We start from the raw sequence: 16,741 nt of genomic DNA on the forward strand, positions 1-16,741 counted from the left end.
ATTTTGATGGAGAACCTACTATTGCGTGGACAAAGAAAGAATTTGAGGAACTATCACGACGCCAAAATTTGAAATATGCTATTATTGCGAAATTCTCGTATGGCCAGCCAGATCAACATGAATTGAAGATTTGAAATATGCTATTATTGTGAAATTCTCGTATGGCCGGCCAGATCTACATGAATTGAAGAGGTTTTTGCTAATTCAATTAGAGATCAAAGGACATCGTGACATTGGTTTTTTAGAGGAGAGACATCTTATTACGACTATCTTTGCTGGAGGATTATGCTGCACTTACATCAAGTGCTTTTGAATTGCAGTTTAGGGGAAGAATCTATCCTTTAAGATTTTTAATATGGGATCCTTGGTTTAAGCCGGAGGAAGAAACCACGATTGCAGTTGCTTGGATCTCATTCCCAGGATTACCAAAAAATTTATTTGACAAAGAATCAATGTTCTCTATGGCCCAAGCAGTGGGCACTCCATTGGTGATTGATAAAGCTACGGAAAATCTTGGATCTCATTCCCAGGATTACCAAAAAATTTATTTGACAAAGAATCAATGTTCTCTATGGCCCAAGCAGTGGGCACTCCATTGGTGATTGATAAAGCTACGGAAAATCGGACTAGACCAAGTTGTGCTCGTGTGAAAGTGGAAGTTGATTTAATGAAAGAATTGCCAAAAAGAATACACATCAGTTGTGTTGATGAGGATACTGGTGAAGTAAAGGCAAAATGGCAAAAAATTCAATATGATTATCTACCAAAATATTGTACACATTGCAAGCTACAAGGGCATGATATACATATTTGTTGGGTAGTCAATCCAGAACTTAGGCCCAAAAAGGAGGAGAACTCCAAACCCAAAACTGCTCCTGAAAAGCCAAAAGTGAGGATGCAAAGCAGCAGGGTACAGAAAAGCAAATACCTGCAAAAGGCAAAGGGAAAGGTGCACATTACAATGGGAAGCATAACAACGGGAATCAGCCTAAAATGGAATGGAATGTGGCGACAAATAAAAAGAAAAGAAATTATAATATGGGGGAGAATCAGAAAGTGAATGACAAGATGGAAACTGCTGGTAGCAGTCAACAGAACTTGAAAGGAACAATGCAAGGGGTTAATACTAATAATAACTTTGCAGCACTGACTAATGTAGAGGAAGAACAATCTGTGGAATTGGTTCAGGAACAAAAAAGTAAGGAAACTGCAAAACCATGGATTGAGGCCTCCTTTGGTAAACAATTGCAATCTTCGGGGGAAGCACACAAGGAGAATGACAGTTTAAATGGGAACAAAGATAACAAAGTACACATAGAGGAAGAAAGTAGCTCCAGCAAACCAGAGAGTGACAAGGAGAACAAGGTGGATCAAAGCAACAATAGTATCATATTGGGGGGGGGGGGGGGGGGGTGGAATAATGATCAACAACAACATCACAATGAGAATAGGGATAGTGACAATGATACAAACCTGAGGCAACACAATGAAGAGGTTCATGGTAACAACCAATCAACAACTGAGGCTGAGCAGGAAGTAGCCAAACCTGAATTTGGTGAAGAAGAAATGGAACATGTGGTTCATGATGTGGATTTGAACAAGGAACCAGACAAGCCTCCTGATGATAGCACTGAAGTGGCATTTGAGGAAGAACATCCCGATCCTGCAAACAAAGATACAATTGGGGATAATCAATCTCCTTCAAAAGGGGAAAAGGAAGCAGAAATTGAAGTCCACAACACAGGGATTCACCAGAAGCAAAATATTATAGAAGTCAGTGATGAAAACATGCAGAATATTGAGGACAATAAAAGAGAGTGGAAAATACAAAATAGGAGACACACAGAAGGGGCACAACAAGTTGGCTACCAAAAATTTTGAACCCGGAGAACAAACAGAAGTGGAAAGCAGCAAAGAAATTGACATCGGTGATGATGATGAGTTGAATAATCAAAATATCACACAGCATATGCAGCAGGCAATGACCAAGGGAGGTGTATCACCAAGACATTTTTCAAAAATAAAAAAAGAAGCCAACAAGAAACTAGTCCGAGAGAAAAGTGTACCTCCATCAATTGGTGGAGGTGTGCAGACAAGGAAAACTGCCTCTAAATCAAAAGTTTTCCAATGAATAGTGCACTTATATGGAATATTAGATCTGTTAATACTCAGCAAGCTTTTGAAAGCGTGGTGGTGTTAAACAGACAGAAGATATTCAATTTTATAGCTTTAATGGAGCCATTTCAGCATCAGAGACATATTGAGATGTATAAGTTATGGGTAGGAATGTCAACTGCGTGGCATAACATTAATGGGAAGATCTGGGTGTTTGTTGATGAGGAATACTAAGTGGACGTCCAGATGGATACAGAACAACTTTTGTCAATCAAATTGGTAAACTTAGATGGAGTTCAGGAGCTCATTGTCACTTTGATCTATGCTAGCACAGATAGAGGAACTAGGGTAAATTTATGGAATGATTTGTAATATATTTCCAGTGGCCTAAATTCTGCATGGCTAGTAGGAGGTGACTTCAACGTAATAGTGGATGAAATAGAGAAGTATGGTGGATTAGAAGTGCCATTTGTGGAGGTTGAGGATTTCAATCAGTGCATCAATCTTTGTCAACTCACAGATATGCGATTCAAAGGTAGCATGTATACATGGTGGAATGAAAGATCAGATGATCAGTGTATTTTCAAGAGATTGGACCGATGTTTAGCTAACCAGGAATTACAAGATATGTATCCTAATTTTGAAGTGGAGCATCTTATCAAGCAAGGATCTGATCACTCTCCATTGATGATTACTTGTTCAGAAGATAGAAGGATAATTAAGAAAACTTTCAGGTTCTTAAACTTCTGGGTAGAACATCCTACTTTTGTGGAAATGGTGAGATCTAACTGGTCAGGATATCATGGATCAGACCCTTTCTATATCTTTCATAGCAAGTTGAAGAATCTCAGTAAAGTATTGTCTAAATGGAGTAGAGATACTTATGGAGATATCTTTAGACAGATAGATACAATAGAAGAAGTGGTCAAAATTCATGAACTGGAATTTGAAGAAAACCCCACAGGAGCTAACTGAGAAAGGTTGCAGGAAGTACAAGCAGAGTTGATTAAATTCTATGCTGTGGATGAGCAATTCTGGAAGCAAAAATCTGGTATGCAGTGGTTCATGGATGGGGACAAAAATACAAAATTCTTTCATACACATGTGAAAGGGAAGAGGAAAAAGCTGCAACTTAATAGAATCCAGGATCAGAATGGTATGTGGTTAGAGAATGAAGATGATATTGTGAGGAAAGCTACTAATTTCTTTCAAAATCAGTTCACTGCTGAAACAGAGGCAACTGATTTTGAGCTATTGAAACACATCCCTAAATTGATCACAGCTGAACAGAATAGAGAACTACATGAGTTTCCTGAAGATAGTGAAATCAAAAGTGCAGTGTTTGGGTTGAATGCTAATAGTGCAAGTGGTCCTGATGGATATACAGGAAAGTTTTTTCAAGCTACATGGGATATTATTGCTAAGGATGTCATCACTATGGTACATTCATTCTTTTGTGGACATGAACTACCAAGATATGTAACCTGCACCAACTTAGTGTTAATTCCCAAAAAGAAAGAGGTTCTTACTTGCTCAGATCTAAGGCCTATCAGTTTAAGTAACTTCATCAGTAAGGTTTTCTCAAGAATAATACATGAGAGAATGGTGAAGTTGCTACCCCAGATAATATCACCTCAGCAGGCAGGTTTTGTAAAAGGAAGAAACATTGTGGAGAATATTTTGCTTGTTCAAGAAATAGTCCATGACATAAGAATAAGGGAAAAGCCAGCCAATACAGTTATCAAACCGGATATGGCAAAGGCTTATGACAGAGTTTCTTGGTTATTCTTGACAAAAGTACTAAGGAAGATGGATTTTGGAGAGATGTTGATTGACATGGTATACAGAATTATCTCTAATAATTGGTATTCTGTATTGATAAATGGGAAAGCTCATGGGTTCTTTAAATCATCAAGGAAGTAAAGCAAGGAGATCCTCTGTCTCCTACTTTATTTGTCATAGCAGCAGAATGCATGACAAGGGCCTTAAATGCTTTACACAAAAAAGAGGGATATGTTGGGTATGATATGCCAAAATGGAGTCCATATATCAATCATTTGGCATATGCAGATGATACCATTATATTCACATTTGCACAGCCAGAAATATTAAAGATGATAATGGATACTTTGGAAGAATATGAGAAGATCAGTGGCCAAAAAATCAACAAAGGGATGCTCAGACAAAGAGACAGATACGCCTATTTGGGTCCGCCGATGCTTACTCAAGCTAAATAAATTGTTTGGAGTTGACTTTCAGGGGCACGAAGAAGAAGCCATGGAACTTCTCTTGCAGATTGATAGTAGTAGACAAGCAAGGAAGATGGAATCAGAGATTAATATTAAGAAGAGCAGGTTCAAGGGGACACAAGAACTGAAGGGATTGGCCTCTTTTGATGTTAAATTCAAAAGTAATGGAAACAGGAGCAGGGGAAGGGCTTTAACTTTAATTGATCAATGAAGCTCAAATTAGTCACATGGAATGTGAGGGGATTAAATAACATGGATAAGAGGAGGTTGGTGAAGAATTCTATTCTTGATTGGGGTGCAGACATTATATGTTTGCAGGAAACAAAGCTTGAGGGGGATATAGAAGATGTTGTTAATTATATTTGGGGAGGAAGATGGGCAAGTTATGCATGTCTAGAAGCCAGTGGAACTAGAGGTGGAATCATGATGATATGGGATAGAAGGGTATGGAAAGGGGAGATTTTTCAGATTGGGTCATATACTTTGACTTGCAGATTTGAAAGCCAGTTACAGAACTTTGAATGCCATATTACAGGGGTGTATGCTCCAAATTGTGACATTGAAAGAGAAGGGGTTTGGTGGGAAATAAGTGCTGTCAGGGGTCTGATGGAAGGCCCATGGGCAATTTGTGGGGATTTCAATATTGTTAGATTCCCGACAGAGAAAAGAAATTGTAGGAGAAGGTCCACAGCTATGGTGGAATTCTCAGACTTCATAGAGGATATGAGTCTTATTGATCTTTAGCTAGAAGGAGGTCCTTATACTTGATACAGAGGGGACAATCACACTAGTGCTTCAAGAATTGACAGAATCCTGATCTCTGAAGAGTGGGATGACAGTTTTAGCAATATTAAACAATCTCTCCTTCAGAGAGTGACATCTGATCATGTCCCTATTGTTCTGCAATGTGGAGATTGGGACCAACCAAAGTCATATTTCAAATTTGACAATTGGTGGTTGAAAACTGATGGCTTTGTTGATAGAATTAAGAGCTGGTGGACAACATTTGACTTCGAAGGGAAACCTGATTATATTCTAGCTTGTAAATTGAAGGCTTTGAAAGGTAAACTAAGAGAGTGGAGCAAAAGCAGCCAAGGCAGCCTGAAAGTACAAAAATCAGACCTGCTTAATCAATTGGCAGTACTGGACAGTGTACTAGAAGAAAGAATTCTAACTGAAGGGGAAATGGTGGAGAAGGCATCACTATTGCTGAAGTATGAAGATCTTCTGAAAAATGAAGAAGTGGCCTGGAGGCAAAGGTCCAGGGCCATCTGGCTCAAAGAAGGAGACAAGAATACAAAGTTCTTTCATAAGACTGCCAATGCTCACAAAAGGTGCAACAACATTGATCACTTAATGATCCAGGAAGAATTAATCACAGAACCACAGAGAATCAAGAATGAGATAGTAGATTTCTACAAAACACTCTACACTGAGACTGAAGAATGGAGACCTGCAAGCAATTTTGGGAATTGTCCAACAATAACTGAGCAAGATAAGAATTTGCTACAAAGCAGATTCGATGAACAAGAAGTTTTGGGGTGTTTGAAATGTGTGTGCTACGGACAAGGCTCCAGGACCTGATGGCTTTACAATGGGATTCTTTATCAAATGTTGGGAGGTGCTTAAACAAGACATCATGGGGGTGTTTCACAACTTCCATTCCCATGGCCTATTTGAAAGGAGTTTCAATGCAACCTACATTGCCTTGATCCCTAACAAGAATGGTGCAAAGGAGCTGAGGGACTTCAGAACTATAAGCCTTATAGGCAGCATTTACAAGATTATTGCAAAAGTCTTGACTGAGAGGCTGAAAAAGGTGATGGAAAAATTGGTAGATTCTCAACAAATGGCATTCATAAAAGGAAGGCAAATAATGGATGCCATACTAATAGCCAATGAAGCAGTAGACTCAAGACAGAAACAGAAGAAGCTGGCATCCTTTGCATCTTTAGATATTGAGAAAGCATTTGACCATGTGAATTGGAACTTCTTACTAAGCATGTTACAACAAATGGGATTTGGAGTACAATGGGTTAAATGGATGAAATTTTGCATATCGACTGTCAGATTCTCTGTCCTCATCAATGGTTCTCCAGAAGGATTCTGCTCTGCTCAGAGAGGTCTCAGGCAGGGTGATCCCTTGTCACCTTTTCTTTTCATAATAGCCATGGAAGATTTGAACAACATGGTCAAAACAGCCAAACTTAATGGGTGGATTAAAGGCTTTGAGGTAGCCATGAATGGACACAACATTCAGGAGATTACGCATCTTCAATATGCTAATGACTTTAATTTTTTGTGATGTAGAAGTGGAACAACTGAGAATTTTGAGAATTATACTGGTCCTTTTTGAAGGCATTTCTGGGCTGCATATTAATTGGAGAAAGAGTCATCTCTTCCCAATTAATGAAGTAACAAACATGGAGGATTTAGCACTGATCTTGGGGAGAAGTGGGGACTCTTCCTACTACTTATCTTGGCATGCCACTAGGGGCCAAGTCAAAATCTACTGGTATATGGAACAATGTCCTGGAGAAATGTGAAAAGAAGCTCTCAAGATGGAAGTGTCAATATTTGTCAATGGGAGGAAGGCTCACTCTGATTAACTCTGTATTAGACTCTCTACCAACCTCTATGATGTCCCTTTTTCCCATTCCTGTGGGGGTCATTGAAAGATTAGACAGCATAAGAAGGAACTTCCTGTGGCAAGGTAAAAAAGAAAAAAAAGCCTATCACTTGGTCAAGTGGGAAGAGGTAATTCTCAGCAAGGCTCAAGGTGGATTGGGAATTAGAAATTTGAAGAATCACAGCAAAGCCCTCAAGTTGAAGTGGTTATGGAGGTACTCTCCAAGACCCTCAAAGCTTATGGAGCAAGGTAATCAAAGCCAAATATGAAGTAGAAGACAACTGGATGACTAAACCAGTGAACTCAACTTATGGAGTTAGTCTTTGGAGGTCTATAAGGGTACTATGGCCAGCTCTAAAGAGTCAAGTTTCAATCAGAGTGCTAAACGGTAACAGGACATCCTTCTGGAATGATAATTGGCTGGGGAATGGAGCTTTGAAGGATCTACTCTCTGACATATATGCTTTAGCTCATCACCAACAGAGATCTATAGCTGAAATGTGGTCACCTCAAGGTTGGGAATTGATACTCAGAAGAGACCTGAATGATTGGGAGATAAGTAGAATGGTTGAGTTCTACAAACAACTGGATGACTTCACAGGAACTCAAAACGGGGATGACACATTGAGATGGCAGGGACATAGTAGTGGAAAATTCAGTGTTAATGCAGCCTATAAAATGATAAACCAACCAACACCTCAAGTCACCAACTGGCCCTGGAAGCATATTTGGAAGACCAAGATACCATGCAAGGTTGCATGCTTCTCATGGTTACTGGCAAAGGAAGCTGTGCTCACACATGAAAATTTAAAGGAGAGGAACTGGACTATGTGCTCAAGATGTTTTCTTTGTGAAAAAGAAGTAGAGACAGTTGGTCACTTATTTTTGTCTGCAGGATAGCTGATCAGCTATGGAAGATCTTCATTAATCTCAGAGGCATAGCCTGGACAATGCCTAGAAAGATTACTGAAGCTCTCTTTAGTTGGGAGGCAGCTGGAGCTGGAGCAGATGACATAAACAGATGGAAGATGGTCCCTGCTTGCATTTGGTGGGCAATTTGGAAAGAAAGGAACTCTAGATGCTTTGAGAACAGCAGCAACACAATGCAGGAGATCAAACTTAACTGTATTAAGCTTTTTTCTTATTGGTGTAACCAGATCTACCCAGAGGATACTATATCTATCCTAGACTCATTAGATTCCTGTTAGAACTGTAGACTGGTTTTACTCTCTTCTGCTCACTTGTAAATATGGTTTCAGTACAACACATGTACTGTTTTGTGTTTAATACATACAACATGTTACCTTCTCAAAAAAAAAAATCAACAAAGGGAAGAGTGCAGTGTGTCTCCACCAGTCAGCTACTCAGACAGTGGTCAATAGAGTAGTGGAGAGTACAAATATTCCAAGAAAAGAGTTTCCTTTTATTTATCTGGGGGTGCCAATCTATTATGGACAGAGAAGGATAGCATACTTCAAGGAAATTACAGATAAGATTCAAAACAGATTAAGTTCTTGGACTGGAAAGTTGTTATCAGTAGGAGAAAGAGCTACTCTCATCTGTCATGTGCTTCAAAGCATGCCTATTCACCTACTTTCAGCATGTGACCCACCATCACGGGTTTTTGCACAGATCCATAGGTTGTTTGTTAAATTTTTCTGGAGTAATTTTGTTGGAAATTCAAGTAAGCACTGGGCCTCTTGGACTACACTGTGTCATCCTAAAGAAGAAGGGGGAATGGGATTCACATGCTTGCAAGATATGTCCAAAGCATTGTTTGCCAAACTCTGGTGGAATTTTAGGACAAAACAGTCTCTGTGGAGAAACTATATGAGTAACAAGTATCTGAAGAAGAAGAATGCTGTGTTGGCAGAGTGGAAAGGGGGAACCTCTGTATGGAAGAAGATGCTACAATGTAGAGATGTCATAGAACATGATATCTGGTGGCAATTGAAACAAGGAAATTCTTATTTTTGGCTGGACAACTGGACCGGAATGGGAGCATTGTGTCATACAATACCGCCTAATTTTCAATATGATTACACTGTGGTACTAGTAAATGAGATCCAGGAGGAAGGGAGATGGAAGGAAGAACAAATAAGAGAGATAATACCTGAGAATTTGGCTAATCACATTATTCAAAAGGTTAAGCCACCTAATGAAGAAGATATACTAGATAAAGCTTACTGGAAATTAGACACTAGAGGTATCTTCTCAGTAAGTTCAGCTTACCAAGTTATAAGACAGAGAAGGAAGCTTAATAAAATCTATGAATATATGTGGACTAAAGGCCTGCCTATCAAAATAAGTTTCTTTGTATGGAAACTTTGGAAAACCAAGTTACCATTAGATGATACTTTGAAGAAATGGGGTTTTCAGTTTGCTTCAAAATGTAATTGCTGCCAAATAGCACATGAAGAGACAATTACACATGTCTTTCTGAAGTCTAATGTGGCACAAATGATCTGGAAGCATTTCAGTGAACCAGCAGGTATTAACATAACTGGACTTCAATTGACACAGGTAATGAACCAACACATGAAGCAGGTTTATCAGGTGGTTCCAGCAGTCATAGTATGAGAGTTATGGAAAAGAAGGAACACTATATTACATGGGGGGAAGGTGTCCTTTAACAAATTAAAGTATCAAATCATGCATACTTTAATTTTGTTCATGAAAGCTAGGAGAAAGAACTTCAAGTATTCCCCATACAATTGGGTAGAGCTAAACAGGGCATTACAAACTTACACCCCTAGATTGAAGGTCACTCAAGTGTATTGGAAGCACCCAGACACAGGCTGGATTAAATGCAACACTGATGGAGCCTCTAGAGGCAACCCGGGAAGAAGTTCATGGGGTTTCTGTATGAGGGATCCTAGAGAGGACTTGCTATATGCACATGCTCAAGAAATGAAGGACGAAAACTACACTAACACACAAGCAGAGGCAGAGGCTATTGTACAGGCACTGAAGTTTATGGAAAACAGGAAACTACCTCAAATGGTGGTGGAAAATGATTCTTTATTAATCAAGAATGTCATGGAGAAAAGATGGCAGTGTCCCTGGCAAATCATCACTATAATGGAGGAAATGTGGAGAATTATAGGAGAAAGGACAGTGGTGATTGCTCATGTGCTAAGAGAAGGTAACAAACTTGCAGACTTCTTAGCAAATCTGGCTTTAGATAAAGGGGAGTACATTGCTCACAATTTCCTTGAAATGGAGACATTGGGAAGGAAATTGATCAATAGTGACAAAAGCAACATACCATACCTGAGGATTAAAAGCTGTAAGAGATGTTGATGGCACTTGAGAATGAATGGAATCTGAGGAGGAAATCAAGGAAAAAGAAAATGAGGCCCGCTAATGACCAAACTTCTCAAGTTTCTTGGAACATGAGAAGGATGGTCTTTTTTTATACTAATGTAATTTTCTGTTTTGCAGGTCTTATAACTGTGGTATATTCACTATTGAATGCCCAACAGGTGGTATTAGTATCCTTGGATACTCATCCTTTTGGACAAGAAAATAGTGAAACATACACCACGTGGAAAGGAATGCTAGCAGATCAGGACCATTTGGAACAACACACCATGGTTACAATCAGAAATCCTAACTCATCAGGCAAAAAAGGAATTCAAGGACATCAGACAAGCAACTTGAAGGAAGCAAAAAAGATGAAGTTCAGAAAAGGCAGCAGCACAGGTACAACAGGTGTAGAATCATTGAGGATGCATAAAGTTAGAACTGAGTGGGCAAATAAGTGTAAACATCAGGCGATTTGTTGCAGCATATGTTTCATAATAATTCATCTGGTGGTTGCATTTTGGGTGGTATTAGTACCATTAGGTACTCATCCCTTTGTGTAAAAACCAGTACGTTTTAGGATGAAGCAACATGAATGTCGTTATAGTCACAAAGTTAAGGAACATCAACAACAAGGACAAAATGAGAAACACAACAAAAGGAAATGCAAAGCTCATGAGGTTGAACAGAGTGGGTTAGAGTATAGATGGTTATATACACAGAAATTAACTCCACTCTGAAAAATGGAGTCATGATAGATCGGAAGAGCAAAGGGAACAACAGAGAAATCAACAGCCAACAAAATCAACAACACCAAACAACTAGATCGAGTATACAACAAAAGGGAAACATGAGCATAACAGGGGAGCATAGATTCAACAACAAATTTGGAAGCCGGAACAAAAATTGCAACAGGAAGGACAACTATGGCGAACCGTGGCAACAAATCGAACAAACAAACAACACATATAGCAGCAGCTACCAGCATAAACAACAATAACTATCAACTGGTTCTTGGAGACAACTAACAAGAAAGAGGAGAACACGAGAAAGACGGAGTTTCAGCAACAAACCTGATAGACGGGACATCATATTCAACAGCTGGAACTAACAGAGTCGATGCAGCAACAATCAATCGCAGTAGCAGTACCCATCAAATTCGAGCTTCCAAAAGCAAGATTCAAGCTTGCAAGAAAAGGAAGGCGTCACTTGGACCTTTGATTTCATAGATATGGACCGATGGAATTTTCTAGGTTGGAGCTCAAATGATGTCTCCATGGGTTACTGTACCAAGTTAGAACCTTGGTTTCTCTTTATTTTTGTTGTTTTTTGCTTTAGACCGCGTATTTTGTTGGATGATTTGATTTACATAATAAAATAGTCACTAGGCCCCACGCAGTGACCTTGAATTTAAAAAAAAAAGAAAAAAGAAAAGATACAGGTAATGCAAGTATCAGTGATTAAAAACTCAAATGGAGATTGTATTGGGGAAAATCCGGAGAGTGGTCGAGTCAGACGTTGATACGTGGCAATAGGCGACAATCAGACGTGAGTCAGCTAGTGAGAGGCACCGATCAACCAAAGGGCTAGCGTAGGTTCAATGGACGATGGGTAGCCTTTTCTCAAGACGAAGGCTAGAAGGATCCGGAGAAGCGTGCTACTTACCCAAAATGTGATAAGCCAAGTAAGCGATCGTTACTACAGATACCGGGGTTCTCCAAAGCTTTATTACACATTATCGTGCATTAATATTTGATATCAGCAGGCATGATTCGTGGATCATGCTTCCCCTAGCTCAACCAATAATGGTGGGCTTCACTCCCCTTGTAACGCATTCGGAATTCAACTAGCACAAATGCATTGTAAACACTTAGCAATTTCTTTAAGATCACTTATTCTTCATAGTGCCCGTCTAGCTCAGTCAGGATCCCTGTTCGGAGACTCAAGCTTACGACACCTCCAAGATCCAGGCTATTTTACTCTTAATATCATTTGATTGTCTTCTTTAAGCTTATGCATTAGTTATTGCTTATTATCTTGTCAATTTGATCAGCATGTCCATAAACCACGTATAGAAATTCAATTGTACCATTTTACGAGTAAACAAAGATTGTGCTCCTATTGTTTTTATGCAAGGTGCAGGCATGGTAATCATACACAATTGGAAATTCTAGCCTTGTTACGGGGACTGAAATTATTTGCCCAACATGGACTAGATTCAATTATAACTGATGCAGATAGCACTAAGGCAATAACATATATTACAGAATGAATCTTTTTGCTCTAACAACATTATTATCGAGTTCAAAGCCATATTGCATCCGGGAGGCTCAACATCAAGCATTGCTTTAGAGAAGGCAATGTTATTGCAAATGGTATGGCACATAAAGGATCCAAGCAAGCCAAATCTTTTGTCCACATCTATCTAGTTCCTCCTCTTTTTGCTTATTCAATTGTAATAGCCTATATATAGGATAGGAACAACTTTTGCACGAAGCATTTTGACTGGTATGTATACGTAATTATTTTGCTAGACTTGTTAGTGAAAGCATCCTTGTTGATATTGTTTACCCTAAAAAGAGTACAGTTGAATTTGTATTGTGGTTTAAAGGATATGCGAATTGGTTTGCTATAAGCAAGAGTTAAAACCAAGTAATTGACAATTGAACTAAATAAATATAAGATAAATATTAAAGGATTTAGCCTGAGCCGAATGATCTTGTAAGGTATCCTTCAATATATTGACTCCGGATGACCAATTTTGCTTCAGTGAGCTTGAATATCCGGTACAAAGAATAGTAGAAAAAGCTTATAGAAATTATACTAATGGTCTTTAGCTAGTGAGAGTTGTCCTTCAATCATGAGATTATGATCCTTTTATAGGTGCAAATCATCAACCATTCATCAGCCAATTAATCACCACATAATGAACAATTATGGATAATTAATGTCCTTAGTTGCAGAGACATTACACTCGGATAAGCAGCTGGTCCAAATTCATAACGGTCGTAACGTGCAAACCCTTCCGTATCAATTGCTATGAATCGATTGCTCCGATCTTTAAATGTTATCTTATTCCTTCGGTTATTTCTCACAGCAGATTCCTTCGAATTTCGTCATTATACATATGTCCACGTGTAAATAAAGAAGTTTTTACCCTATACAGATAGTTCCCCCACTGTAACACTCCGTAAATATGGGTTAGGTATGAACGAGTTAAATGAGTATTAATGTGACATAATAGTTGTAAGATTCCTACCAAAGGTGAATATGGGTGAAAATAGTCGTTTGAAATCAAGCGTAAGATTTGATAAAATCGTCTAAGTCTAGGTAGTCCAGACTTCCAGCCTAATTATGTGAAAATCCGTTGAGAATTTGAGAAAACCTAAAACATGAAAGATGTAGGTCTTTGAAATACCTTTCCAACTATATATTATGGAGCTCACATGGAGCTCTGTGCTAGGAGTTATGCCCGTCTTACTAGTCACTACGCAGTCCTGCGCGAGACGCGGCGTGATCGCGCACAGGTGCAGCCATTCCGCCTTGGCCGCGCGATCATTGCACCTGGCCTGGCCTCCAAATTTTATGGCCGCACACAAGCCGAGAACGACACATTAAAAGACTAACTTTGTTATAACCCTACCCCACTTTGTTTTGGCTGACTTTTTGGAGGAAAATAACCCTAAGGACCTCAATCTCTAAGGTAAGTTCTTGCTCAAACCCTATTGGTTTTACACCAATCTAACATCAAATTAACCCTACTTCATCATTCAAAATCATAGATTGTTGAAAACCAAAGAAAGAGAAGTTGAAGGAGACTTTGGGAAACTTCTTAAAGGTATGTTCTATGATTCTTACTGAGATTATTGTCACGACCCAACCGGAGGGCCATGACGGGTACCCGGAGCTAACCTACCGAGCGCCTCTTAGCATACTTCTTATAATCGTATCTAGGTGGAGCACAAAGGATAACTCATAAATATCATAATCTATAAGAGCATGAGTTCAAAGATAAAACACATCTATATAATCGTCAACAACTGTGCCCATATGTACGAGCCGACAAGGCTGCCAAAATGATGTACAAAAATATGAACCGATGAGGTTACAGAACATCTAACTATATACATCTGTCTACGAGCCTCTAAAAGGAGTATAAAACATCATAAGGACGGGACATGACCCCGCCATGCCCATATATACACACAAAAGAATAGTACCAGCTGAACTGTAGCTTCCAGAACAAATGGAGCGCTCCTATATTGTCGCTGATGAAGCAACCTAAGGGTTCGGTCTGTCTCCCTGTCTACTTACGGGCATGAACGCAGAGTCCATAAATAAAAGGACGTCAGTAAGAGTAATATAAGACATGAATAAGAACAAAATAAAAACATGAAAGAAGTTTGAGATAGGAGAAACAACTTGTACATCTGATGGCCTTTTAAGGCTGATATCATGCATGCTTAGCCTTTTTAAAAAAACATTTTCATACATACATACATATATAATATAACTGTTAGTGATGCGGAACGTGCAGCTCGATCCATATATCATATCATCTCGCGTCCAGGGTAACATCATAATTTGCCCACTACAGTGGTATGCACATATACGTGCCTGCTCGGCCGACTATAGCGCAACGCGGTGTGAGAAAATACATACATATATATAAAACATGCATGAGAGCCCAAATGAAAGCTATAAATCTATCGGAATGACGTAAGGTCAGTAAACCTCTGATTTTTATTATGGAATCATCATCTTCGCTATATCTCACCTTGAAAGAACAACACCTTGAAAGAACAACTACCATAAGGTGAGATCAACAACAGTGAATAAAAACAATAATCATGGAACAAGCTCAATAATAGCATAGGATCATCAAGAACCATAAGCTTTGGTATCTCTAAAAATGAACTCATCATCATCATGGAGAACATTTAACAATAATATCATAAAAACCTTGAGAATGCGAGCTTCTAGCATTTTTAGGAATAAGGATATTATGGATATCATGTGCAGTAGTTCACAAACAAAGGAATCATGCCTTAAGAAAGAAAGGGTTAGACTTAACATACCTTTACGTCTCCTTAACTACTTAACGTTCTCCTCCCAAACTCGCACATCTACATTCAAGAGGATTCATACTAAGGTTAAGTCTTGAAAACACTCTTAAATTCAAACTAGAGTAACTAATGGGCTGGCAAAATTTGGGCCGCAGTTCCCCTATTTTATTGACTTCCACCAAATTCCAAAACAACTCCGAAAACAACAATAACAGCATCAACAATTCCATATTTAAGAAATTATATACAATTTTACACCTAAAACAATCCAAAACTTCCTTCCAAATTCCATTCATAAACAACAACTACAACACAATGTCTCATAACTTTTCCTACCACAAGTTCCTTCACCTTTATGACTTACTAATCTCCAGATCAACTCAATATAAGAAATAAAGAGAGAACATACCTTAATCTTGATGAACCCTAACTCTCCCAACCTTGTTTGCAACCCAAACTATCACAACTTTAATTAAGGGCAAGGACCATCATTATCTATGAGCTAGCTTAGGGTTTTTAAAGCTTGATTCTTACTTGATTTAGCTTAGAATGTGTATGGATATCTAGAGAGAGTAGAGAGAGCATGAAGATTCTAGAGAGTTCTGATTTTTTGGTGTAAAAATGATCTAAGTAGTGGCCCTTTTAATTTATAGGAGAGAGAAAAATTTTCACGCTCAGGGTCGGCGAGCAAGGTCGGCATGTCGGCCCGTCGACTCGCAACGTCGAATGGCGACAACCCTTGATTCTCAGAGAGCTGTTTGACGGTGCATGTTGACGATCCATCGACCAGTAGACGGTCTGTCGACTTGCAACCGTCGAGCTGCTTAGCTGTCATACTCAATTTTTCTGGTTTATTCCGCCTCTAATCTTCCCGATACTTGTTGTACGCAACTTAAACTCCTGTATACGTGGAATAATCATGTAGAATCTCTTATAACCTTGACAACAACCTCACTTACTAACTTCACGTCGGCTATCTTACGGCGAAACTCAACGTATAAAATACGGGGTATAACATTCTCCCCCCCCCCTCCCGAAGAACATTCGTCCTCGAATGTTAAACTCTTAAGGGTTCTACAAAATTTTTGCTAGAGTTTCCCCTGTAACTATACCTCTGCCATCCTGTCACAACAACCCAAAATACACAATGCCTCATAGGGCTACAACAACAACAACAATAATGGCCCCACACGACCAAGAAATCATAAAAAGAAAACATTTCGCACCTGAAGACAATGGTGTCCCTGTCTGAACCTCCTCTGGCAGTGGAAACAATTGTGGATAATTGGACCTCATATCATCTTTAGCTTCCCAAGTCATTTCTTCCTTATTCCCTTTTCTCCATAAAACTTTAACTGAAGCTACATCTTTAGTCC

The 16,741-nt window shown here is 39.0% G+C and overlaps 2 protein-coding genes across 2 annotated transcripts; both read left to right on the forward strand.

The window, feature by feature from the left end:
- Positions 1-571: 571 nt before the first annotated feature.
- On the forward strand, positions 572-1,881 carry LOC132041382 (uncharacterized). The gene is made up of 3 exons (XM_059432093.1): positions 572-724; positions 907-1,384; positions 1,493-1,881. Exons 1-3 carry the CDS (start codon positions 572-574, stop codon positions 1,879-1,881), a joined length of 1,020 nt encoding a protein of 339 aa, XP_059288076.1.
- Positions 1,882-4,616: 2,735 nt separating this feature from the next.
- LOC132041380 (uncharacterized) lies at positions 4,617-5,948 on the forward strand. The gene is made up of 2 exons (XM_059432092.1): positions 4,617-5,047; positions 5,138-5,948. The coding sequence occupies exons 1-2, from the start codon at positions 4,617-4,619 to the stop codon at positions 5,946-5,948; spliced, it is 1,242 nt and encodes a 413-aa protein (XP_059288075.1).
- The last annotated feature ends 10,793 nt before the right edge of the window (positions 5,949-16,741 follow it).

The sequence above is a fragment of the Lycium ferocissimum genome, unplaced genomic scaffold (genome assembly GCF_029784015.1).
Source record: "Lycium ferocissimum isolate CSIRO_LF1 unplaced genomic scaffold, AGI_CSIRO_Lferr_CH_V1 ctg10067, whole genome shotgun sequence".
NCBI classification, from domain to species: Eukaryota; Viridiplantae; Streptophyta; class Magnoliopsida; order Solanales; family Solanaceae; genus Lycium; species Lycium ferocissimum.

Excerpts from the sequence above, each read along its gene's own strand:
- LOC132041382 (XM_059432093.1), top strand. The coding sequence starts at position 572 with ATGGCCCAAGCAGTGGGCACTCCATTGGTGATTGATAAAGCTACGGAA. Across the intron at positions 725-906 it reads TTGATGAGGATACTGGTGAA|CAGGGTACAGAAAAGCAAAT; the intron begins GTAAAGGCAAAA and ends GATGCAAAGCAG. Across the intron at positions 1,385-1,492 it reads GGTGGATCAAAGCAACAATA|AGGTTCATGGTAACAACCAA; the intron begins GTATCATATTGG and ends AACACAATGAAG.
- LOC132041380 (XM_059432092.1), top strand. The coding sequence starts at position 4,617 with ATGGATAAGAGGAGGTTGGTGAAGAATTCTATTCTTGATTGGGGTGCA. Across the intron at positions 5,048-5,137 it reads AAAAGAAATTGTAGGAGAAG|AGGGGACAATCACACTAGTG; the intron begins GTCCACAGCTAT and ends TACTTGATACAG.